The following is a 24,399-nucleotide window of genomic DNA, read 5'->3' as shown; positions in this document are numbered from 1 at the left end:
TAAAATGTCTTACAATAGCATAAAAATCTCAAACGCAATAATATAGTGAATTAAAACGTTTTGGGCATCTACTGTTTTAGTCTTCCCAATCACGCATACCTTTGAAATAAAGCTTTACATTTAAGTATTAGTGCAAATGTAGATACATATGTAGAACTAAGTTATGGTCAATGTTTGGTTATCAACATAAACTGTAGTTGGTGAACGCTCTTGTTTTATTATCTCTGGAAAAGGGATAATCTAAAAATAATTTATTGGACTGCAACCCTACAGAGTATAGAGAATAGACTATAGGGTAGGCCGGACCATGAAAATCGTAAAAAAGTGGAGTAAACCGGAACGAACCGGACCGGACCAACTGACAAGACACACTCTCTCTCTCCCACACTGATATTATTGAGTTGAGTAGTGAAAGGAGGGGAAGCAAAACAATCTGACTTTGTCTTTTCTCTCTCTCTTTCTTTCTCTCTCATAGGAACTTAAGAGAAAGTGGTGGGAAAGAAGATGCCGAGGCCAGGGCCAAGACCGTACGAATGCATCAGAAGAGTTTGGCATAGTGACAGACACCAACCCATGAGGGGTTTGCTCATCCAAGAGATTTTCAGGTCATCTCCTCTCTCTTTCTCTCTCTCTCTGTATCAGTGTGTGTAGAGGTGTGCATGTGTCTTTCTTTTAGCTCAATTGTTATATGAAACTTTTTTTTGTAGGATTGTTTGTGAGATTCACAGCCAATCCACCAAGAAGAACACTGAATGGCAAGAGAAGCTCCCTGTTGTTGTCTTGAGAGCTGAAGAAATCATGTACTCCAAAGCCAATTCTGAGGTTCTTTTCTTTATTACATTTTAATTCTCCCAAAAAAAAAATTAATTTCGAAATTTAAAAGACTGTTTCTCAACAGTAATCTTGCTTCAGTTATTGTGAAACAGAGAAGTAGTTCATTGAACAGTGAGATAGACACAGTGTTACTTGTGATGTTCTGCTCCATCTCATAATGAGCATTGGAACTCATGTCACTGTATCTGTACTTGATTAATAGATTTGTAAATAAAGTGTCAAAGTTAGTTAAAATCTTGAATATATATTTGATTTTACTATTTGTGGATTTCATCTTTAGGCTGAGTATATGGACATGAATACCCTTTTAGACCGTACAAACGACGCCATTAACACCATAATCCGACTTGATGAGACCACTGAAACAGGGGAGTTTCTTCAGCCTTGTATTGAAGGTATACCGTATACAATCCGAACTATTACACTTCTCTTGATTCTTCTTCTTAGTCTTGTTCTTTTTGTTTCTGTAGCTGCTTTGCATTTGGGTTGCACGCCTAGGAGAGCTTCAAGAAGCCAACGGAACATAAACCCCAGATGTTATCTTAGCCAAGACTCAACTAAGTTGGAGACCATTTTGTCTCCGCAATACCAAGCCTTCATGAAACAGAACAACTTTTGTCCGAAGAATCTTCAGGTTATGAGTTTTCACAGCGACGTTCAAGAGAAGCGGGTCGAGAGATGTTCTGTCTCCAAGTACTCAAGCTACCCTTTGTGTTATTCATTCAGGGTTCCTTCTTTGCCAAGATCTAGCAATGTCACTGACTCGTACAAGTCGAACAAGAGCAGCAAACCTGTGATTGCCGCTGATGCAACAAAGGGCACTACTACCTTTGATGGGTGTGATCTATCTCTGCGCTTAGGGCCTCTTGGAGATATCAAAACTCCTAGTCAAAAACGGAGTAAGATAAGCAGCTGTAACAACAGCAACAAAAGCTGAAAATTGAGAGTAAGATAGCGAGTCTTGTATTAGAGGATGTCTCTTAGTTACCTATTTTAGTTCCTCTGTAGGTTTTAGGTGTCTTTAGATATGTAAATGGAGAGAGAGATAATGATGGAAACAGAGTAATCTTCGTCTTCTTTTTGTCAGTTCATTAATCTTGACTTGTATCATCAAACTTCATGTACTTTTAATAGCATGATTTCGAAAAACATCGAGTCTACTACATCTGTACCTTCACAATAGATAGTAGTTACACAAGATATTCGCAAGACCTATCAATCACAAGATTTTATGAAAATAGTTGTGATAGGAGCTTGCTAACCAACGCTAACTTTTGTGATACGGGCTTTTATGGGCCACTTAGTTGTTTTTATATTGAACTCAGCGTTGCCCATTTATTAGTCCCTCCACTCTCTTGGGCCTACTTGTTTTTACGTTGCATCATACATGACCATGCATATGCTAATTATTCTAGTGATACTGGTAGAAAACTAAAAACATCACTATTTGATGCCCATGCATACGTTAATGCTTTCATGTAACAGATCTACCTTATGTGATGTTGTGTGTTACGTTGGGTGTTACGGTTAGACTATAACATAAAATTAAATTAATTTGAGTTGAGTTGAGAGTCACACACTAAAAGAAAGCTCATGCAGTACTACATGCATACTCGAATATGAATCCAAAAACAAAATTATTACATGCAGAAAAATGTCTCAACAACCAAATCTATACGAGTGTATATTTTGATTTTACAGATGCACTTGTACATTATTATAACATAGAGGCAATATATTTCCCTTGTTGTAAACCATTTGACAGATTTCAATTTCAGAAGCATAATTCAACTAAACTATTGACAGCATGGAAGACCTCGTTAATTTTAAACTTTACCAGTTTACCTAATACGAATCTTTGATCTCAAGACTTCTTTATATCAGCAAAGCAGTCCATTAATATTAAAAAAATGGAAAATAAGATTAAAAAAATGCTAAGCTTTTTGTAATCTACTAATCTCCTCACAAAGGTAATTTCTCATTGGATTTTGAGTGAGGCTTTTCTTTCTCATTGCCCAACCTTGTTCATTATTATATAGATAACCTTGTCCATTATAATTTATGTCTTACCTAAAAGTTGATCCAAGTGGTTTTAAATTACTCAAATTGGTGACCAATTGACTCTCTACGTATTGGTTTGACAAGAAATGACCGGTTCTTTTGAATTTAAATAGTATTTTTCTTGGAATTAAGCGATCCATTATTGATCAATTATATATGTATTATAGTACTAGTTTATAAAAGAAAAAGCAGAGAGAAATCTCAGTTGTACGTTGACGGCTACCACGTTCATGATGATCTCAAATGTGATCATTCGTATGATTGTAGTGGAAGAGACATGACGAACTATACCGATATGCAAGATAAAAATTATATGTTTTATACGTGATTTGTTAAGATAAGATTTGCTTATTCTTGTTAACGCACATGCCTACATACGTATTATTGTATGCATCTCTAAAATCATGATATGTAAACATATGATAGATATTTAGATACATGAGACATATGTACGCATGAAAGAGCTACGTTTTTATTGTTTATTAAACAACATATACGATTCTTGTGTGTGTGTGTTTTTTACATCCGCGGGTGCCATAGGATTACACCCTGGAGTACCTAAAACGCAGATATTTTTAACCACTAATGAGACCATCAGACCATACAATTTTCACTGCTTTGATATTAAAATTGTTGACCCCAAAAAATATATTGCTTTTGAGTTTTGACTTTAGTCTTGATAAAAAATATCAACTTCTAGTTCTCTATGCATACCTTTGTCATAAAACTTTTTTTTTAAAATAGATCGACAATAATCACAAAACAACAAGAATATAAAATTGTCTGTTTGAAAAAGAATAGGCGGAATCAAACATGTTGGAATTAAAACATGTTTTAGAATACGTAAAGATATGGTGATATAATATCTTATGAGTTGTCTATAAGAAAGAAAGAAAATACTAACAATGAAGCGAGCGATATGTCACGTTGACGTACCACGAACAAGATTTAGTTTCTTACAAACCGCCTAATTGCCTGGTTAACAAATGATAATATAGTATCCGGAACCATATTCAAACGTGAAAAAGCATTCTTATTCTTTTTATGTGGAAAGGCAAATAAAATAGGGCAATTGTCAATAATAGTACCTTTTGAAGTTTATGTCTCAAAAATAGCACTAGAAGGAGAAAAGTCACAAAAATGACATTCATTAAAGGATAAAATATCTCTAATACCCTTGGTTTAAAATTAAATAAACAAACAAAAATAAAAAATAAATAAAATAAAAATAAAATATTTTTTTTTATAGTTTCAGATTATATGTTTTTAGATTCGAAATTTTTATAATTTTTCTTTGAAATTTTTTTTCTGAAACTTTTTTTTTATTTTTTTTCAAATTTTCTTTTTATAATTTAAAAATATTTTTTGAAACTGTTTTTAAAATTTTTATTTTTTTTTTTAGTATTTATTTTTTATAAAATTTTAAACCCTAATTCCAAAACCCCACCCCTTAACTCTAAACTCTAAGGTTTGGATTAGTTAACCCAAGGGGTATAAATGTATATTACCTCTTTAATGAAACCTATTTTTGTGACTTTGATCCTTGAGTGCTACTTTGGGAACAAAAACTTAGTTTGATGCTATCCTAGTCTTTTTCTCAATAAAATATGTGAACCCAGACTCTTTGATTTATGTAATAAGACAAATTAATCTCCATTTTCATAAAGTAGCTCTGTGTTCACATATTCTTACTTTACGAACCTGAAATATAACAAAGTCTCGCTTATTTCATAAACGTAATATCTTTTACGAACATTTAAAACATTTTTGCTTTGAGAGTTATAGTTAGCATTAATTAGACATCGGTTTTTAATTTGTTATGTTATCATACTCATACTGACGTTATCTATTTACTATATTAAATTCAATAAGTTATAGGATGCATATAAGTTATATATCAACATATCATCGAGAAAGTAATTCCACATATGTACATTTGAAATCTCTAAGAGAGAAAAATAAAACATTATAAAGATAGAGCTCATAAGTAAAATAACCTATACAACTGGAAATAAAGGACTTCTAGAAGAAGATGGACCATGAAGCTATGACATATATTGATAATGGATATAAATATAAATGCAGATGACAATAGTACATATCCAGTAGACATACATAATTGTGTATATATCAATACAATACTAAAAGGGAGATAATCTCAACTCTCAGCTATGCCACGTCATCATAAATATTCCTCCAATCACAGCTTCTTATTTTCGGGTTGGGCTTCATTTTTTTTGAATGGGCTTCGTTTCAAAGTTAATAAATTTGCTTAATTGTCGTTTCCGTTCTTCTTCATTCTCGGCGTCATCTCCATGCCCTTCAAAAGCGATCTCAGGACAAGAACGATTCTGCTATTGAATATGTGAGATTGTTTGATTGCTTTGTTATCACGTTCGTATTTTGAATCTGCTTTTGATTTTTTGTTTGTTTGGTTTTGAATCTGATTTTGATAACATATCATATACCTTACAGGTGGAAGATAGTACAATGGGTTGGATTTAAGCTTAAACGTATGATGAAACGTTTCAAGTAGCTAGAGAATTTTTAAGTATCGTAGAGAATCATCTAGGCCCGGATTATGGGTTGACGATGATATGCGATGTTAATTTTTTATAACATCATGAGAAAATTCTGGTTAATTCTGGTCTATTACGTCATCTCCACAGCGTGATTTTGGATGACCTAGGCGTCTGCGGTGGCGGAACCGGCAGGGTCTTCAATCATCGAGTGAGGTTCCAATCGAAAACCAAGGACCCGGTTCGGATTCTGGATCGGAATATGGAGAGCCGGAGCTGAGATCCTCTGATCCTCAAGGTGTGGATGCGGAGAAGCCCGTTGTTCTCACTGATTAGCCTTTGAGGGAGGCCTCTCCTGAAACCGATGTTAACCCTGAAGTCGATGTATTGGCCACACCTACAGTTGCAGGTTTGGTCTCTTCTCTTAGTGTCTATTAATGTAAATGAAGTTTACTGATCTCCACTTTGTGTTATTTTTTATGATATGCCAAATATGGACTATTATGTCCAACCAATCAACGATTATTTCAACTGGTTGTTGTCTAGGCATTATGTTTGACAATTTAAAGTGATACTCAAATGTAATCTCAGTCCAGTGACTCTAACAGGCTAATGTTTTGTAAATTGTCTCAGACTGGGTTCTAACCTAGAAATTGTTGAGCGGGTTAATGTGGCGGTGGTAACTAAGGCTGAGACAATGACTATTAGAGAAATATACACCTACATCCAACAGGAATCTGCAAAGGTAAAATTAGAGCTCTATATTCCTTACTCAATACGAAATGCCTAGCTATTTATATGAATTTATTTTACACGATTGCAGGAGTTTTTTGGAGTTCATAGCCACAATTGATGTTGGTGTACAACTCTGCTTAGTGCTGAGCAGTTTTGGTCATTTAGAAAGCCTCTAATGGGGTCCATTGACTAATTTTTGACAGAGTTTATCCTCAAATGTGGCTTCAGATATCCCACTGAATTTGCAATACCAGGAGGATTTGGTGTTACAGTTGGATTTTCCCGCTTCTGTTATTTGAGTTACAAATACTTAAAGTTGAGTAGTGGCATGAGATAGAGCAGAGTGATATGTGACCACAAAAATTTTCTTCTACATCTGGAAAACTAACTTGGTGGACCCGAGGAAGAAGTGAGACAGAAGAGAAAATTAAAGATATGCGATCCAACCCTGAAGATTTGGTTGTGGCCATCGTTCAACCCATGATATTCTCTTATCTCATCATGCGAATTCTGCAAATTAGTCTCATGTCTCCAAATTTGCTTACTTTATGCCTTCTGAAAGTAATATGTTAGTATTATTAACTCTGCAAAATTTGCTAGGTTCGTTGACATTTAGGACTGAGCAAAGTTTTAGTGTTGTCTTATACTTCTGCTTTGGATTGCATACTTGCCTAGAAGCTGCTTAAGTTTCAGGGATCTCTAATGTGTTATGCTCTGATGTAGAAACTGAGTGAAAATTTTACTTGACAAAAGGCAGAGTTAGTGTTGTACAGTAAACTTAGAACAAATTAGGATGAATTTTCAGATTTTGCATTCGTGTTATCTTACTACTGCCCTTCTGCTCAGTTTGGGAATCAGCTTTTGTGGTGTAATGTGTATAGATCATGCTCGAAAGAGATACTGGTCGTTCACGTGGATTTGGGTTTATCACCTTCGCAGATTGCCAGGGCCATCCACGAGTCCATCAGAGAGATGGAAGGGACTTTGCTGATCGGGTCATTTCAGTGCGGAGCTGAAATGTGGTGGACGGCAATGACAGACGAAGGAGAAGGGATAACATCGTCACAATTATATTTCACATGATTCACCACAACCTAACCTCCCATCAAGATCGACGGTAATCAATTTTTTTTTCTGTGTGTTTTGTTTTGGGATCTGAGTTCTCAGACTTTGTAAGTGTTTTCTCTTAGATCATCTCCCCCAAAAAAAGTTTTTTTTTTTACCTGTCTTGAGTAGTTTTTGTGAAACGTGAATAGGTTCTGGCCAGAATGTGATTGTGTGTTTTGTCAAGTTATAGACAAGGGCAAACTAAAATTAAAGGTTTTTTGGATGGATTTGTGGAGTAGCTAAGAGAGGTAGATATATTTAATCAATCAAATCTGATTGCGCAGATCATCTCAAAACATATAGAAGTTAAAAAGAACTCACAAAGATCACTGGAATTGCTCTAAGTTTTGAGTGATACATCGTGAAAAGTTTAATGAGCTTAAACTATTGTTTTGCAAGGACTAACTGAGAATCATAGCGCTTGAAAGACTGCTTTTGTTTGATCTTTTAAAGTCACACGGGTTTGTAATGGTATTTTTCCAGGTGATAAGATATTATGCATGCATTCCTTTCTCCTGATTTGATAACGGTGGAACAGATTACAAACATTAAGCTACCTACTGATGTTCCACCCTCTGATTAGCTCTGCTTTTGATCTGATCAAGCAAAGATGTCAAAGTCTGGTGGATGAATGGACCACCGTGGAGTCTTTTACACGTTTGGACCTGAAAAGGTCGCTGAGTTTCTAATAAAAACGATATGGATCTCATCTGTAATGCTCAACAGGCCAGTCTACTACACAATGTTCATGTTTCTTTTTCACTAAACAAGTTGCGGAATTTGTAAGTTGTTATCTAATCTTTTTTTCTTCTTTTCTCACACAGGTTGTAGAGGATGGTTATGACTTTTTTCCTGATTGACAGCTTGCTATTATATTCTCTGCTCCTAACTACTGTGGTGGCTTTGACAATGCTGTTGCAATGATAAGTGTTGATGAAAGTTAAATGTACTCTTTTCCAAATTCTTAAGCATGTGGGTCGGAGGCTCTGGCACTTATGATGAAAATAAGTACTTCAAGTACCTTTTTATTTGGTCTTTTAGATTCTCAGGTTGCAATAGTATTTCATCTAAACTAACGTACCAAGGCTATCACAACCTCATAGACAAGCTGCTGTATATCAGTCTCAAATTGCGGAGATTAAAAACCAGCTCTCACTATTTGCGTACACACAATAATCTTAAGATTTGATTGATTAAAAAAAGAAATTGGATTTGTTTGTTTTGCCATTTCTTTTCTCAAAACTTTATGTTCTAATGATCTTCTCTGACTCATATTAGACAGTAAAAAGTATACAAAGTTTTATTCTTCCATCAACCGAAGTACTCAGGTATATACAACCTTTATTACTCTATGACTGTATCAAGCGCACATACACACACACAAGAATCTTCGGTCATGATATAAGAGTAACTAAATAGCACTTAAATCATTGACTGGTCTTTAAATGGTGGTTACATTTGAAACTGTTGAACTGTGAAAGTGAGTGGAAACAAATGCTTTTCTGTTACTTTACTTCCTAAATTTAGGGTTAACCAGCCAGGAGCTTATAATATGCAATGTATAGTAATTTCTCAAGCCCTCTCCTCAATTTAAAGATCACTATTTTTCCTTGCTTATCACAACAACCACCACCAAAAAATGTAGTCTTGTGCAGTTACTTTATCCCTGGTGTTGATAGAACACAAGGAAGCAATGTACGTTTCTTTTTTGTCTCTCTTCCAATTTTTTTTTGTAAATGGTCTGGCTGCCATCGGCTTTTTAGATGGCCACCATCTCAGAAATATTAAATAATCATATCCCCATCTCGGAAAAAATAAAAATTTCTTTTTTATTGTAATAAATTACAAGTTCTGCCAATGGTATATGCAAAATATACATCATATTTTTGCATATTAGACCATTCATCATGTTTTGTAAAAACTAAGTTTCCCAAGTTAAGAAGCAAAATATGCTTTATATTTTTCCATCGATTCTAATGCATTCCTCTCGATCACATTTTCAAAATAACTGAAATGTAGCTGTCCGTTGTCGATGTGTGATGTGTATCTTCTTTTAAATATAAAAATATATCTGATTATTACAGTCTTTCAAATATAACATATTTAATACAAAAGTAAAAATATTTTTAAGTAACTTTTTAATAACTTATCATGTATATATTTAGACTTTTATTTCTTTAGCAATCATCTTAACATCAATTATGCTGACAGGATAGTCAGATTAATATATATCTTCATGTCTTTGATAAAAAGATTGTTTTCTAAGATACCATGAATTATTTTTCAAAATTTATAAAGCAACATAAACTTCATGTTAACAACCAAATCATATATTTAAATTATGTATCAAAATAACTAAATAATAGTAGAAAACCGGCGCGTAGCGCCGACAAACCTCTAGTATATATAATAATGGAAGATGCATGTTTGAGGAAGTTGCATTTAAGGTTTAGTTAAACACCTATGGTGCTGTCACTGTTTAGGCCACATCGAACTGTATCACTATGATGATATGATCCATTACTATTGCGTAGCTGTTTATTATTTTCCAATAATTTATGTTTATAATTTAATGCTTTTCATTTTTCAGTAGTATGAATATGAAATACTATGGATGTATAATACGCTTGGCGATTCGCCAACTCATTTCAGAATAATTTATAACTTGGGGATATAAATGGGAGTAGATGATTGCCGGTCATTAAAACCAAAGCTAACTCCCCAACTACATTTCATTTGAGCAATTAATATGATGTAACGTTTTAATGAAAACTTTGCTCTTATTATATTTGTGCCCCTCCGGAGGATCTGTGGAATCAAGAGTTGTCTCAATATTTATCTAGCTACTCTAGTATATAACCATAAAAAACTAATTACATGTTAAAGTTTTCACATGATTGACTTGGTTTACAGAGTGGCAACAACGATAAATCACCGAGAATTTTAAATGGTAGGGGGAGGTTACAACATATCGATTAGGTATATCCTGTGTCGCCAAACAATTAAGTAATGAAAAATTGAAAATTGACATTGAGAATAGTGTGAATCATACTGCTGGATTCAGGAATAACGTTCGGCCGTTGAAAAAGAAGGGCTGATGAATCTGCTTTAAAGATTGTAACCATGAAGTCAAACCAAACACCACGTCTAGTGAAAAAGGAGTAATTTGGTTTTGGTCCATTTCATCATCCAGGGGTATGTTGGGGATTTTGATATTTACCGGAACATTGGATTGATGGAAAGTAAGAAAGTACACGGGGAGTTCGGTATACTGACAGCTGTGGCTTCCGTACTCAGTCTTACCTTAACAATCAAACAAACACCTCAATCTATTTTTTCACACTTCCCCACGTCCCTCTTCGTGTTCTTTTCCAACCCAGTTCATAGTTTTTTTTTCCTTCGTAATCTCTACGTTTTTGTGAGTGATACTGTTTTTAATATTTCGTGGGAAGACTTAGTAAGGTTAGGTGTTATTTATTTTTATTGGAAAAAGTAAGTTTAGGTGTTATTTGTTGACAAAGTTAAAACATAGTTTCCTTTTTTTACGGCAAAGAAAAAGACGAATTAGATGTGTATTCAAACAACCACACGAAAACACGTTTTGACGTTGGCTGATCCATCTTTGAATTCTCCATGACTAAAAGAGAAGAAAGAGTTTTTCCAAAATATAATTTAGAATAAAACAATGTCTCGACACCCAAATCATTTTAATAAAATAAAAAACAAAATAAATATACTCCATTTTTTAACTCCAAATAGGATTTGATTGAAGTAAAATCAACTTCAGTTAATTGTTTTAAAAAAATAACGTTTTGTATCGAAGATGCTCTTACACATGATTTTTATTTTGGTTTCATTTGATATTGAATTCTGTATGATTTTACATTTACTAATAACATAATTGTAACCTGTAACTTTTAACTAGTGATCACAAGGTGAAAAGACAATCCGTCATCTGCAGTACAAAATATCAATTACACACCAAATTCAAATTTCATACATGACACAATTTTAAGCAATCTCAAGTGTTGTTTAGATTGTTCTTTCGTTAAGAACAAAAGAATAGTCTTCATTCCACCACAACCATTCAGTAAAAATGCAAATTCTTTTACGAACATAAATGCAATCTGTACGGTGCAAACCTATCCACAACCCTTTTATTACACAATCAATTAAACCTGTCTCCTCCTTCTGTCCTCTCTGAAAAGTCGAAAAGTCAAAAAGTCAAAAGGGTCTGGAAAAAAATTAAGAACATGTTTGGTTAAAAAGAGAGACCCACCCAAGCGGTCGGATCTGTCCAAAATAGTTTGTGACGGTCGCAAGAGGGAAAAGATAAATAGGAAACGGATTTAAAGGAAACGGCTCAGACAGATTTTTTTTAATTAAGACACTCTTACAACCTTTCTCTCTGTTTCAAACCAGTTGTAGCCTTCCTCTCTTATCAAACTTCATTGAATCTGAGACAGATAGGCAAACCACACAAAACCAGAGTTCTCCATCCCTTCAAGACAATCCGACTTCCTATTTATCTTTTCAACAATTCTCGTTCCTTTACCCAATTCCGGTCTGAAACTCGCCGGAAAGTTTGAAACTTTCTAACAAGGCGAGTCCTTGTTTCTCTGTTTGATTATTTCTCCGTCACTGAATCTTTCTTCTCGGGGGAGGTTTGCGATGAATCTAGAAACAATCAGACCGTTCACCTGACAACGCTCTGAGATTTGTCTTTTTGCATCTTTTTAGAATCTTCTCTTGTTTTGTTTCTCAGATCCATTGACTTGATCCACACACAAAAAGTTTCTATCTTTATAAAAAGCTTTAGCTACGATCTTGCAAGCCAAAAAGCGATGAGAAGCTTCTTCATATTCTTCTTAACAACATGTCTGACTCTCTTCCCTCATCCTCTACACGGCGGTGTACCCTACACCGGCAGCATCTCTCCAGGCTTCGAAGGATCTCAGATGAACTACATCAACAACAACGGCATCTTCCTCGAATCCAACAGCTCCGCCTTCGGCTTCGGCTTCATAACCACTCCAGCTTCCGTCACTCTCTTCACGCTCAGCATCGTCCACAAACCCACCTCGAGACTCATCTGGTCCGCGAACAGAGCTTCCCCTGTCTCAAACTCCGACAAGCTCCAGTTCCAATCCAACGGAGCCATCGTCCTCCGCAGAGAAGAAGGAGGAGAAGCCGAGGTTTGGAGATTGGACAATGCAAACAAAAACGCTTCGAGAATGGAGCTTCGCGACTCGGGGAACCTCGTGGTTGTCTCCGGCGACGACGGAGCTTCGATCTGGGAGAGCTTTGATCATCCAACAGATACTCTGATCACAAACCAGGCTTTTAAAGAAAACATGAAGCTCACTAGCAACCCGTCTTCGAGCAACATGACTTACTCTCTCGAGATCAAATCAGGAGATATGCTTTTATCCGTCGACAGCTCGACACCTCAAACGTACTGGTCCATGGGGAACGACAGAGGGAGGATCATCGAAAAAAACGGCGTCGTGACGTCATCGTCTCTCCTCGGGAACTCGTGGAGGTTCTTTGATGAGAAACAGTCTTTGTTATGGCAGTTTGTTTATTCGGATAATAAAGATGATAACGCCACGTGGATCGCGGTTCTAGGAAACAACGGTGTGATCTCGTTCTCGAATCTTGGGAGCGGTGTCTCTGCTGCTGATTCCTCGACTAAAATCCCGAGCGATCAGTGTTCGACGCCCGAGCCTTGCGGGTCTTACTACTCATGCTCTGGGAGTAAAGTGTGTGGATGCGTCTCCGGTTTATCGAGAGTTCGGTCTGATTGCAAATCCGGGATCGATACTTCTCCTTGCGATAATAAGAAAGACAATAACGCATCTTCTCCTGTGGAGCTTGTAAATGCTGGAGACGGTGTTGACTACTTTGCTCTCGGGTTTGCTTCTCCGTTCTCCAAGAAAGTTAGTCTCGATAGCTGTAAAGAGTTCTGCAGCACTAACTGCTCGTGCCTCGGTTTGTTCTTTCGGAACAGCTCTGGTGACTGCTTCTTGTTTGATTGGATTGGGAGCTTTAAAAGCTCAGGAAGTGGAGGTTCTGGTTTGGTTTCTTTCATCAAGGTGGCTACTAATGGTTTAGGAGGTGGAGATAACGGTGATGATGGTGATGGGACACACTTTCCTTATATAGTAATTATCGTCTTGGCGACGGTTTTCATCATCGGTTGTTTGATCTTCGTGGCGTTTCGGATTCATAGGAGAACGAGGACGAAAACTGTTTTGGACGGTGATGAGGAGCATAGCTCAGAGGAGGATAACTTCTTGGAGAATCTATCGGGGATGCCGATTAGGTTTACGTTTAAAGATCTTCAGTCAGCGACGAATAACTTCTCTATCAAGTTAGGTCAAGGAGGGTTTGGTTCGGTCTACGAAGGGACGTTACCTGATGGCTCACGTTTAGCTGTGAAGAAGCTTGAAGGAATAGGTCAAGGGAAGAAAGAGTTTCGAGCCGAGGTTAGTATCATCGGTAGCATTCATCATCTGCATCTGGTGCGGCTTAGGGGGTTCTGCGCGGAAGGAGCTCATAGGCTTCTTGTTTATGAGTTCTTAGCGAAAGGTTCGTTGGAGAAATGGATATTCAGGAGAAGAGATGGAGATATTCTGTTGGATTGGGACACAAGGTTCAACATCGCGGTCGGAACAGCGAAAGGTTTAGCTTATCTACATGAGGATTGCGACGCAAGGATCATCCATTGTGATATTAAACCGGAGAACATTCTTTTAGATGATAACTTCAACGCCAAGGTATCTGATTTCGGACTAGCTAAGCTTATGACACGAGAGCAAAGTCATGTTTTCACGACTATGCGTGGGACTAGAGGGTATTTGGCACCTGAGTGGATCACAAACTACGCAATCTCGGAGAAGAGCGATGTGTACAGCTATGGGATGGTGTTGCTAGAGCTGATAGGAGGGAGAAAGAACTATGATCCATCAGAGTCCTCGGAGAAGTGTCACTTTCCTTCTTATGCTTTCAAGATGATGGAAGAAGGGAAGCTTTTGGAGATTGTTGATGGGAAGATGAAGAACGTTGACGTGGACGATGAGAGAGTTCAGAGAGCGATGAAGACTGCGCTTTGGTGTATACAAGAGGATATGCATTTGAGACCGTCGATGAGCAAAGTTGTTCAGATGCTTGAAGGAGTTTTCCATGTGGTTCAGCCTCCGTCTTCTTCCACTTTGGGCTCGAGGCTTTACTCGAGCTTTTGTAAGTCGATCAGTGAGGAAGGTGGTGGTACGTCGTCTGGACCGTCGGATTGTAATAGTGAGAACTATCTATCGGCCGTGAGACTCTCCGGTCCGAGATAGCCTAGTTATTAGTGTCTTCTTCTTATAGGTTTTTAGATGACATTACAACCATGTATTTGTATGTATATTGTTGTTCTGTTTAAAACATTAGTGCTCTTATCAGTTTCAGTTTTGTAATGTTCCGACTTGTATACATAGATTAAAATGCACTACTCATCGATTTTCTACTGATAATAGTAGATACTTTTTGTAATTTTATTTATTTTTATTTCAATTTTGAAGAGAGGAGCTTCCAAGCTTAATGATCAGACTTGTATATACTGGTACATAATAAGTCACGCGTATCTCACGTGTGACCACTAAAACTAAAAGCTTTCCCACTTTGAAACCTTCTTGCTAGACTAGAATGTTTGTAACAAGACCAATAACTGTTTTTTTCTTCTTCTTTTCCTTATCCGATTCTCAGCGTGAATCACAATCCAAACATTTAGGGGGTGTTAGTGGGACTTAAATTTATATAGAGTTTATTGATTTTAAAAGTTGAGAGATTTGTTAAATTTGGAAAGAGATGTAGAGAATTTTGTATATTGTGAAAATCTATGAAAATAAAGTAATGTAATGATTCTAAGAATTCAAGGTAAACATGTAGTATTCTCAAAATCTTAATTTGTGAGTTAAAATGATAAGAATTCAATTCTCAATAACACTTACTTTAATAGATTTGTAGAATCATTAAAATCTAAACTTTTTGAATAATAAATGATTTTGTATAGAGTTATAGAATCATCAAACCAATAACAATAGATTTTAATGAGAATAAGAGAATCTATAAACCAATAACACTAGACTTAGAAATTCTAAGACTCATTATAAATCTCACCCCCACTAACACCCCCTTATTTTTGGTTTGATTTTTCTAACGTGTGTCGAGGTTTTTTCCACATAAACAAGCAAAAGAAGAAAAAACAAGAAAAGCAGGAAGCCATGAGAATGTTCTTCAGTGTCCTCTTAGCATCTCTGTTGATATTCTTCCCTCATCCTCTACACGCCGGTGTACCCTACACCGGCAGCATCTCTCCAGGCTTCGAAGGAGCTCAGGTGAATTACATCAGCAACGGCGGTATCTTCCTCGAATCCATCAACAAAGACTTTGGTTTCGGTTTCATAACCACACCAGATGACGTCACTCTCTTCACACTCAGCATCATCCACAAATCCAGTTCGAGACTTATCTGGTCGGCGAACAGAGCTTCCCCTGTCTCGAACTACGACAAGCTCCAGTTCCAAGCCAACGGAGCCATCGTCCTCCGCAGAGAAGAAGGAGGAGGATCCGAGGTTTGGAGATTGGACAATGCAAACAAAAACGCTTCGAGAATGGAGCTTCGCGACTCGGGGAACCTCGTGGTTGTCTCCGGCGACGACGGAGCTTCGATCTGGGAGAGCTTCGATCATCCTACAGATACTCTGATTACGAATCAAGTATTTAAACAAGGCATGAAGCTCACTAGCAATGCTTCTTATTCGAGCAACATGACTTATTCTCTCGAGATCAAGTCAGGAGATATGTTTTTATCTGTCAACAGCTTGACACCTCAAGTGTACTGGTCCATGGGAAATGATAGGGGGAGGATCGTTGACAAAGACGGTGGTGTAGTGACTTCATCGTCTTTACTCAGAAACTCGTGGATGTTCTTTGATGATAAACAGTCTTTGTTATGGCAGTTTTTGATTTCACACAATAGAGATGATAATTCCACTTGGATCGCTGTTTTGGGAAACAACGGTGTGATCTCCTTTACAATTCTTGGGAGTGGTGAGTTTGCGGCTGATTCTCTCACTAAAATCCCGACCGATAAGTGTGCAACGCCCGAGCCTTGTAGCCCTTACTACCTCTGCTCTGTTCGTAAAGTGTGTCAATGTGTGTCCGGATTGTCAAGCGCTCAGTCTGATTGCAAAACCGGGATCACTTCTCCTTGTAAGAAAACAAACAACAATGCAACATTGTCTGTGAAACTTGTAAATGCTGGAGATAGTGTTGACTACTTCGCACTAGGGTTTGCTTCTCCTTTCACCAACAACACTAATCTTGATAGCTGTAAAGAGTTTTGCAACAGCAACTGCTCGTGCCTCGGTCTTTTCTTCCAGAACAGTTCTGGTAACTGCTTCTTGTTTGATTGGATTGGTAGCTTTAAAAGCATAGCAAGTGGAGGTTCTGGTTTCATCTCTTACATCAAGGTGGCTACTAATGATTCGGGAGTTGAAAATAAAAGAGATGACGATGGGAAACACTTTCCATATATAGTCATTATTATCGTCTTTGTGGCAATCTTTATCATCTGTCTTTTGATCTTCGCGTTTTGTCGGATTCATAGGAGAACGAAAGCACGTTTGCTTGCTTCTCAAGAGACGACTCATAGTTTCGTGAACATTCTACCTGGTACGTCTATCCAATTTTCTTACAAAGATCTTCAGTCAGCGACGAATAACTTCTCTGTCAAGTTAGGTCAAGGAGGGTTTGGTTCAGTTTTCAAAGGAACGTTACCTGATGGTTCTCACATAGCCGTGAAGCAGCTCGAAGGAATAGGTCAAGGCAAGAAAGAATTCAAAGCCGAGGTTAGTACGATCGGTAGCATTCATCATCAAAACTTGGTGCATCTCACAGGATTCTGCGAGGAAGGGGCTCACAGGCTTCTCGTTTACGAGTACTTAGCGAAAGGTTCGTTAGAGAGATGGATATTTAAGAGAAGGGACGGAGATATTCTGTTGGATTGGGACACAAGATTCAACATCGCGGTCGGAACAGCGAAAGGTTTAGCTTATTTACACGAAGATTGTGACGCAAGAATTATCCATTGTGATATTAAACCACAGAATATCCTCTTAGACGATGACTTCAACGCCAAGGTATCTGACTTTGGACTCGCTAAGCTCATGACACGGGAACAGAGCCATGTCTTCACAACTTTGCGTGGGACGAGAGGTTATATGGCTCCTGAATGGATAACAACCTACGCCATCTCGGAGAAGAGCGATGTTTACAGCTACGGAATGGTTCTTGTAGAGTTAATAAGAAGACGAAAGAACAAAGAGTCTTTACTAGCGAGTGCTAGTTTTCCTGCTTATGCTTTTAAGAGGATGCGGGAAGGATTGCTTATAGAGAATGTTGATTGGGATATGGAGGAGGGGGAGGGTGTTGATGTGATGAACGATGAGAGAGTTCAAAGGGCGATGAAAACTGCGTTTTGGTGTATACAAGAAGATATGCATTTGAGACCGTCCATGAGCAAAGTTGTTCAGATGCTTGAAGGTGTTTTCCCTGTGCTTCAGCCTCCGTATTACACGAGGTTGGAGTTGAGGTCGATCAACGAAGAAGGCGGTGGTGGAATTTCATCATCAATATCTCATAGCCAGCTCTCCGGTCCGAGATAAGAAACTTATAATTGGGTATTTTTCGGTTGGTATATTGTTGTTTTGTTGTAATAGTGTTTTTCTTATTTTTAAAAGAAAAGAAGTGTTTCTCTTAGTTTTTGAGGTTCTTCTATCTGTTGACTTGTTGGTGAACCGATAAGTTTGGAAATGTAAAAGTTATATTATATCTAGAATGGAACATGTGAGCTCTGGATGTTCTGTTTATATTTCGCCTTAACTTTGATAGTTCTAGTTCTGGTACATTGCCTTATCTGGGGCATTTATGCTTGGCAGTAAAGGCTTGGCAATATCCATTTGTTTTTGACAATGCATACTACAAAACCCATTCTTGATAAAAGCTTGGAGATCGACATGTAAATCTTAAAACAAGGTTCTTAAAGTTCTTGTACTCTCTATAGTTTGTTAATCCCTGAGTGCTGAACACTTGCAATATAGGCTCGTTGTCAAAACTAGAAACTATTCAGCTGATAGAAGCTTCGCGGTTTGATGATGCGCACGAGTGGGTCAAACTAGTATGTTTTGGGGTCAGATGGAAAATGTTATAATGTTTAAATTTTTTTTTTCCTGTAGCACATGATAGTTTTATTCAGCACATTTTAGAAGAGACACTAAAGCCATCATAAACTATCTTACAATAAGTATTGCTTTTACTACTTACAATATTTCATTTGTCTTCTACCTAAGCTATTTATTAGCGAATATTTAGTTTCATCAAATGGGTAGAAGCTATATATATAGTTTTGTGTAAATAGTTTAGGTAGAAAACAATTGGAATATTGTAAGTATTAATAAACTATTAGTTCATATTCAGTCTAAGAAATAAGTAATGTCACATTTCATTTGGTTTCTTAAGAAAAACAAACTTTAATTTGAATTAATTATCTAGGCCTACCACAAGCTTTTGGTAGTGTGTAGAAATGTACATGTGGGTGCATGTATTTAGTTATGAACACTTGTGGTCTTTACTATTTTGCATAAAATGGGAAATGTTGTAATTTATTAACTTCTCTTTATCTATACAATCCAAATATGAATATTGTTGATTGGTAAAAAAAAAGCGGCAACTATCTATCTAATTGTATCATCATACTGGTGGTCTACAAGACAATCAATTTGTATTTACATGTAGTTCTACAGTCGTCAAGTTGTATATCGAGCCGGTTAGGTCATGTGTCTTAAGTCGTCTTCAAGTTTATTTTAGTTTGATTGTTACTTTTGAAAAGTATATTTAAAACGTATACATTTAAATAACAGATAGTGCAGATTCCATGAGCTGGCTTTAATATTTCTGATGATTAACAGGATGAGTAAAGTTCCCATTTAAGAGTAAAGTATGTTATAATAGTGTGGGGAATAGCATGGTTCACCTTATTAAAGCGACCCAAATAGATTGAAATATGTATAATAATTAACGAAAAGTTTATACTGTTTGATTAAGAAAATGTGAAGTTCTTTTTTTATTTGTTAATACCAATGGATGTTGGAGAAGGTCACGTACCTCTTTCTCATTTGTATGTAAACCAATATGTAAAAAGTAACCATATCCAAAACCCCCTTAAAATCCGGGTTTCTTTTTCTATTAGCATATGTTTAATTTGGACTTGTTTCGCACATATGTTTTCTTCTATTTTTGGCCAACCACTTCTGCCTTTTAGTTCTTAAATCCTAAGCTTCTCATATGTTCTTAAAATATCCCATCTAAATTCAATTAGTGGATTTTACCCAAAACTGTAATATTATGAAAATATGTGTGAAAAGACTCAAAGAGTAAGCTAAATAGTTTAACATCCTGAGGATCTTGTGATTTTACCATCTATTATTCACCAGATTCCATACCTTTTCTTTGAAAACTATAAATATTAGCTTGCATTGTACCCATTCCATTCAAAATTAAAGATTCATTTAACAAAAATATTAGCTAGTATATATATGTATATATATATATATATATTTATTGATTTTCCACTATATATCTTGATATATAGTTTTAGACAGACTAAAATTTAACTCAAATCGCTTCAAATAAAAAAAAGAGTGTTTCAGTCGCGTATGGTTTGTTTTTTTTTCTCCCCAAGTTGCATATGTCTTATAGTTATAGACTTGTAGTATATAAAAAGAAAAATATTAAAATTATCTTTTAGTTTTAACAGTGGAAATTAGGAAAATACTATTAGTTCCATAAAACCTCCACTCTCCCCATCAATCCCACGATTAAAATATAAATAAACCGCCGATTAACCGTAATTTCACCGATGACGTGGTAATTAGATTAGTCGTTGTAATAAAATATTAAATGGGAGTTTTGACATCTCTTTTTTTAAGTCTTCTAAATTTTATTAAGGGACTGGGCCCAAAAAGGAACGAAGCCCAACATACAACACAAACATAAAAACCATAAAAGGCCAAACAACAGGCCACTAAACCGCATAACTTATGGGCCTCGAAGCCCAAAAGAGAAACCGTCGAGAAAGATGCCAGCTCCACCACCACGTGTCCGGACGCCCGGCGCCCAATGAACACGCGTCACAAATGGAAGGCACGAGCTTCCTCCGGAGTCAGAGCGCATGCACGCCGGAGCTCCGCCTTTAGCGAAGCCAACCTAGAGAAGAAGCCGCTCAAACAGAACAGCTCTGAATCTCAAAACGACGAAACATCTCTGACAGATCTACGATTCGAAGAAGGGAATTCAACTGCCTACGATTGAATCTAGAACTCGAATCTTCCAACGAAGAAAATTCAGAGAAACAGATCAAGAGGCGGAAGGACAGAGGAAGAACGGAATCGTAGATCCACTATAACCGGTATCAAACCGGTGATAAGCCGGCGAAGACGGTGTAAGAGGATCACCTCTTCCCGGAGACTAAAGCCGGCGGAGAAAGTGTTATGTGAACCACCTCTCCCCAGAGACAAAGCCCGAATCATCGGGAGACTACAACCGGAAAGGATCCGGTGACTTTGTTACACAACGAAGCCGGAATGAAGAATCACCGGCGTCAACCAAAGAAACTCAACCGCTTTCTCATCTTCTCTGTGAAAGATATAGAGAGAGAACAGAGATGACATCTCTATTCACATAGAGAAAAAAAAAAGACAAGAACAAAAAAAAAACTTGAGTAGACAGAGAGAATCCATCCCTCACAAAACCCAAAACCAAAAAAAAAAAAAGCACTCAAAGAACAAATCGAAATCTCAAAACTCTATGAAACCTCGTCTTCCTTAGTCTTCTCCTTCGATTTCACCTTCAATGGATGCTTGATTTGCTCTGGTAACTGCGTTTGGTGAGTTAAGATGTGCGTCTTCGTGTTTTTTTTTTGTTTGTTTGTTTCTTTTGGCCTTGTCTTTTTATCTTTGTTTGGTTGCTGTGAAAAAACTGGCGGAACTTCTGAGGAAAGTTATCTACTTGTGTTCGTTTCTCATTGCTTGGTTTAGAGTGTCGGTAGATCCAAAGTTGAAACTGCCATCACTAGTGAGCTCAGTACCACAAGATTTAGATTTGCTTTTTTTTTTCTTTAATTCCAGATTAAATTTGTGTTTCTCTGATTTGTTTACTTAGATCAGTTAGTTATGGATGAGTAAGCTAAGTTGAGTAGGTTTTGTCTTTAATTTGATCGACCTGGTTTTGTACGAATCCATTTAATTAATGAGTAGCTGAAGCCTCTGGGTATTGGACAAGAAGAGTGCTTTTGATGTTCAACACTTCTAAAATGTTGTAGCTTGAGTCTTGGTCACTTGTTTCACTTCATAAACCTTACAAAAGCACTTTGATTTGATTTTTGTTGAAACATGTTTGATTGATTTACATTACAATGCCTGGGTTTCAAGTTTGTGTTAATTCAAGTGAATGCTTTTTAGGTAAAATTTACTTAATATTTCTGTTCATAATCTTTTCTGTCTCTTCACTTATATCAGTGTGAACTCCATCTTTGTTGTTTTGTAGTTTTACTATGGATCTGGAAAGTGTCATGGCTGCTGATGGGACGGACTCTGCTCTTGCAAATGGTGGTGTAGCAGTGGAAGATGTTGGTGTTGAAGGAAATGGTGTTGATTCTGGAGAGACCTTGGATACTACTTCGGATAGTCAGAATGAGAATTCTGGAGATAGTTCCAATTTGGATGCAGTTGAACAGCCCAAAGAAGCAGCAGCTGAGGTTTGTAACTCCTGGGTGGTTTTGTCTACTTGTCCTTTAGATAAACAGATATGATTAACGTTTGTGTTTTTGTCTCTTTTACTATTCAGGTCACACAAGGTGTAAATGTAGAAGATCAAGAGCATGTTAAAGGCGAAAAGGCTCAACGGAAGCTTAAGCATGAGAAACTCCCAGGTGGTAAGAATGTTCCATCGGTACATGTCAAAAAGAACAAAGGTGCAGTTGCTAAAGTGGCAGCATCGAATGGTTCTGTTGCTCCTAATGCTCACACAACAAAGTCTCTTAAGAGCACATCATCCAATGGTAGAGCGGCTAAAGTAACAGAGGTAATCTTCTAGTTTATTTGCATATTCTTGTGTGATCTGTTTTTTCTTTTCTTTCGAGCTGTTGATTATTTCTGATGTCTTTTTTTTTTCATATCAGCATGGGAAGCAAGACTCTACACCAGCTGAAAGCACCACTGGGTATTGAATCCTCATTTTTTTTTGAAATCAGAGTTTCTTTCCATATCAGACATTGGTTATATGTCTTCTCATCAGTATCATTTAGTCACTTAGCAATCGTTGAAACTTGGAGATTTGTTACTCTCTTTGATACAGGGACAAGGTGAAACCAAAGCCTCAAAAGAAACAAACCCATGAGACATCTGAAGATGATACTCAGTCTTCTAAGTATTTCTTTCACCTTTATCTTTACTATCTCTTCTTTCTTGTGTCAAGCTGAGACAATTCTTCATCTGAGTCTCAGTTTTAACAATTTATGTTGATTATAACTTTCTGGTTTCACAGTAGCCCCAAGGCAGACGATGGCAAACCTCGTAAAGTTGGCGCACTTCCAAATTATGGATTCAGTTTCAAATGTGACCAACGGGCAGAGAAAAGAAGAGAGGTTTCTGTTCTGAACTTTTGATTCAGTATAGTTGTCCACAAACTTGTTTAAAAGTAATTATATTTCTTTAACATACGGTGCAGTTCTATGTTAAGCTTGAGGAAAAGACTCATGCGAAAGAAGAGGAGATTAACAACATGCAAGCCAAGTCCAAGGTTTGTCTTCTAAACCCTTCTTCTTTGTCATAGTATTCTCATCGACCTATTATTGTTAAAAGTTTAAAAAAAAAAACTCGTGGCTCGCTCACAGGAAACAGAAGAAGCTGAGCTTAGGAAGCTGAGGAAGAGCTTGAACTTCAAAGCCACACCCATGCCTAGCTTTTCTCAGCCGCCTAAAACAGAGTTAAAGAAGGTATTTACTTCTCCTCTCTTCTCAAAACCATAATCTCACTTTTTAATAAAGTACTAATTCTCATTGTTATTTAGATACCACCAACAAGACCCAAATCTCCAAAACTCGGACGGAAGAAGACTGATGCTGAAGAAACTCAAACCCCTCGCGTCAGTAGGCTGAGCCTAGATGAGAAAGCCTCAAGAGATCACCCAGCTGCTAAGGGAACTGCGGCAACGGTTGATCCCAAGAAGCAACCGTTGCGCAAGTCACTTCCAAGATTGCCATCTCAGAAAACAACTCTCCCTGATGGAAAACCAGCCGCCACAACCTCAGCAAAGGTGAAACCTGAAAGAAAGAAACTTGAAAAAGATGCAGAAACTCAAAGCCAGTCTTCAAATCCCAAAGAAGAGGAAGCACAAGTGACTGCATCACCCAATGCTGATGGAGAAAAGGACTCGCATGAGACTGTGTCTCCAAGGATGGATGAAGACAGAGTGGAGTCTGTTGAGGTAGCTGAAGCGGTTGCTGTTGAGCATAAAGAGCTCTGTGTTAATTAAGGAAGACAAGAGGAAAAGAAAGCATGTAATAGTTATATATATATATCTTCGACCAAAACTTGTTTGAGAAGAAATGGGTAAAAGAGTGAAAAGAATCATTGTGTTTGGTTCTAAAGGTTGTTGCTTTTTTATATATTTCTATGTTTGATGGTGTAATGTTTTTAATCTTTTATGTTGTATTTTGATGTCGAGATCTTTTTCTTTTTGATGTTTTGATTTCTAAAAAGTGAATATTCAGGAGATTTGCTGCGTATGCTCAGTGTATTCTTTTTTTCTCTCTCTTCTTTATCTTTGTTATTGCACCGTTTCTTTTGTTATAGTTGGATCATCAACATAGGAGTATAGATTTTGACAAAAATCTAATATACGTGAAGGTGTAGAAAGAAATTTTTTATAAACATTCTTGCATAAACAAAATATAATTTCTTGATATTTGTTCATATAAACACAAAAAGTTCATTTCCTTATTGCAAATTGCAACGATAAAAGTTCATTTCATGCATGC

The 24,399-nt window shown here is 36.9% G+C and overlaps 4 protein-coding genes and 1 long non-coding RNA gene across 11 annotated transcripts; all 5 read left to right on the top strand.

Moving 5' to 3' along the window:
- The first annotated feature begins 265 nt into the window (after positions 1 to 265).
- On the top strand, positions 266 to 1,994 carry LOC103851128. The gene is made up of 4 exons (XM_009127963.3): positions 266 to 605; positions 708 to 822; positions 1,115 to 1,229; positions 1,305 to 1,994. Exons 1-4 carry the CDS (start codon positions 505 to 507, stop codon positions 1,769 to 1,771), a joined length of 798 nt encoding a protein of 265 aa, XP_009126211.1. The 5' UTR covers positions 266 to 504; the 3' UTR covers positions 1,772 to 1,994.
- Positions 1,995 to 5,162: 3,168 nt separating this feature from the next.
- Positions 5,163 to 7,974, top strand: LOC103851113. The gene is made up of 7 exons (XR_004451415.1): positions 5,163 to 5,260; positions 5,371 to 5,823; positions 6,048 to 6,159; positions 6,238 to 6,268; positions 6,353 to 6,717; positions 7,089 to 7,266; positions 7,740 to 7,974. It is a non-coding gene; the product is annotated as an uncharacterized LOC103851113 (long non-coding RNA).
- Positions 7,975 to 10,688: 2,714 nt separating this feature from the next.
- On the top strand, positions 10,689 to 14,792 carry LOC103851091 (G-type lectin S-receptor-like serine/threonine-protein kinase SD2-5). Its single transcript, XM_033279389.1, has one exon. The coding sequence runs from the start codon at positions 12,101 to 12,103 to the stop codon at positions 14,597 to 14,599; it is 2,499 nt and encodes an 832-aa protein (XP_033135280.1). The 5' UTR covers positions 10,689 to 12,100; the 3' UTR covers positions 14,600 to 14,792.
- A 246-nt stretch (positions 14,793 to 15,038) lies between these two features.
- On the top strand, positions 15,039 to 18,174 carry LOC103851102 (G-type lectin S-receptor-like serine/threonine-protein kinase SD2-5). 2 transcript variants are annotated; one of them, XM_033279397.1, is made up of 2 exons: positions 15,039 to 16,976; positions 17,043 to 18,174. In XM_033279397.1, exons 1-2 carry the CDS (start codon positions 15,524 to 15,526, stop codon positions 17,966 to 17,968), a joined length of 2,379 nt encoding a protein of 792 aa, XP_033135288.1. In that variant the 5' UTR covers positions 15,039 to 15,523; the 3' UTR covers positions 17,969 to 18,174. The 2 variants fall into 2 exon arrangements, with proteins under 2 accessions (XP_033135288.1, XP_009126183.2); XM_009127935.3 differs by having other exon boundaries at positions 15,039 to 18,174.
- Positions 18,175 to 21,029: 2,855 nt separating this feature from the next.
- LOC103851066 (protein WVD2-like 5) lies at positions 21,030 to 24,169 on the top strand. 6 transcript variants are annotated; one of them, XM_018653642.2, is made up of 9 exons: positions 21,030 to 21,246; positions 21,907 to 22,116; positions 22,206 to 22,442; positions 22,540 to 22,580; positions 22,716 to 22,787; positions 22,905 to 23,004; positions 23,088 to 23,159; positions 23,254 to 23,355; positions 23,430 to 24,158. In XM_018653642.2, the coding sequence occupies exons 2-9, from the start codon at positions 21,913 to 21,915 to the stop codon at positions 23,892 to 23,894; spliced, it is 1,293 nt and encodes a 430-aa protein (XP_018509158.1). In that variant the 5' UTR covers positions 21,030 to 21,246; positions 21,907 to 21,912; the 3' UTR covers positions 23,895 to 24,158. The 6 variants fall into 6 exon arrangements, with proteins under 6 accessions (XP_018509158.1, XP_018509151.1, XP_018509150.1 ...); XM_018653635.2 differs by having other exon boundaries at positions 21,040 to 21,233; positions 21,906 to 22,116; positions 22,908 to 23,004; XM_018653634.2 differs by having other exon boundaries at positions 21,040 to 21,233; positions 21,906 to 22,116.
- Positions 24,170 to 24,399: the final 230 nt, after the last annotated feature.

Source organism: Brassica rapa, chromosome A01 (assembly GCF_000309985.2).
Source record: "Brassica rapa cultivar Chiifu-401-42 chromosome A01, CAAS_Brap_v3.01, whole genome shotgun sequence".
NCBI lineage: Eukaryota > Viridiplantae > Streptophyta > Magnoliopsida > Brassicales > Brassicaceae > Brassica > Brassica rapa.
This window is presented reverse-complemented; position numbering and strand designations above follow the sequence as displayed.

What these genes read in the sequence shown, in the direction of transcription:
- LOC103851128 (XM_009127963.3), top strand. Translation starts at nt 505, where the DNA reads ATGCCGAGGCCAGGGCCAAGACCGTACGAATGCATCAGAAGAGTTTGG. An exon ending in ACTCCAAAGCCAATTCTGAG is followed by an intron (nt 823 to 1,114) that starts GTTCTTTTCTTT and finishes TTTCATCTTTAG; the next exon opens with GCTGAGTATATGGACATGAA. An exon ending in TCTTCAGCCTTGTATTGAAG is followed by an intron (nt 1,230 to 1,304) that starts GTATACCGTATA and finishes TTGTTTCTGTAG; the next exon opens with CTGCTTTGCATTTGGGTTGC.
- LOC103851102 (XM_009127935.3), top strand. Translation starts at nt 15,524, where the DNA reads ATGAGAATGTTCTTCAGTGTCCTCTTAGCATCTCTGTTGATATTCTTC.
- LOC103851091 (XM_033279389.1), top strand. Translation starts at nt 12,101, where the DNA reads ATGAGAAGCTTCTTCATATTCTTCTTAACAACATGTCTGACTCTCTTC.
- LOC103851066 (XM_018653634.2), top strand. An exon ending in GAGCGGCTAAAGTAACAGAG is followed by an intron (nt 22,443 to 22,539) that starts GTAATCTTCTAG and finishes TTTTCATATCAG; the next exon opens with CATGGGAAGCAAGACTCTAC. An exon ending in CCAGCTGAAAGCACCACTGG is followed by an intron (nt 22,581 to 22,715) that starts GTATTGAATCCT and finishes TCTTTGATACAG; the next exon opens with GGACAAGGTGAAACCAAAGC.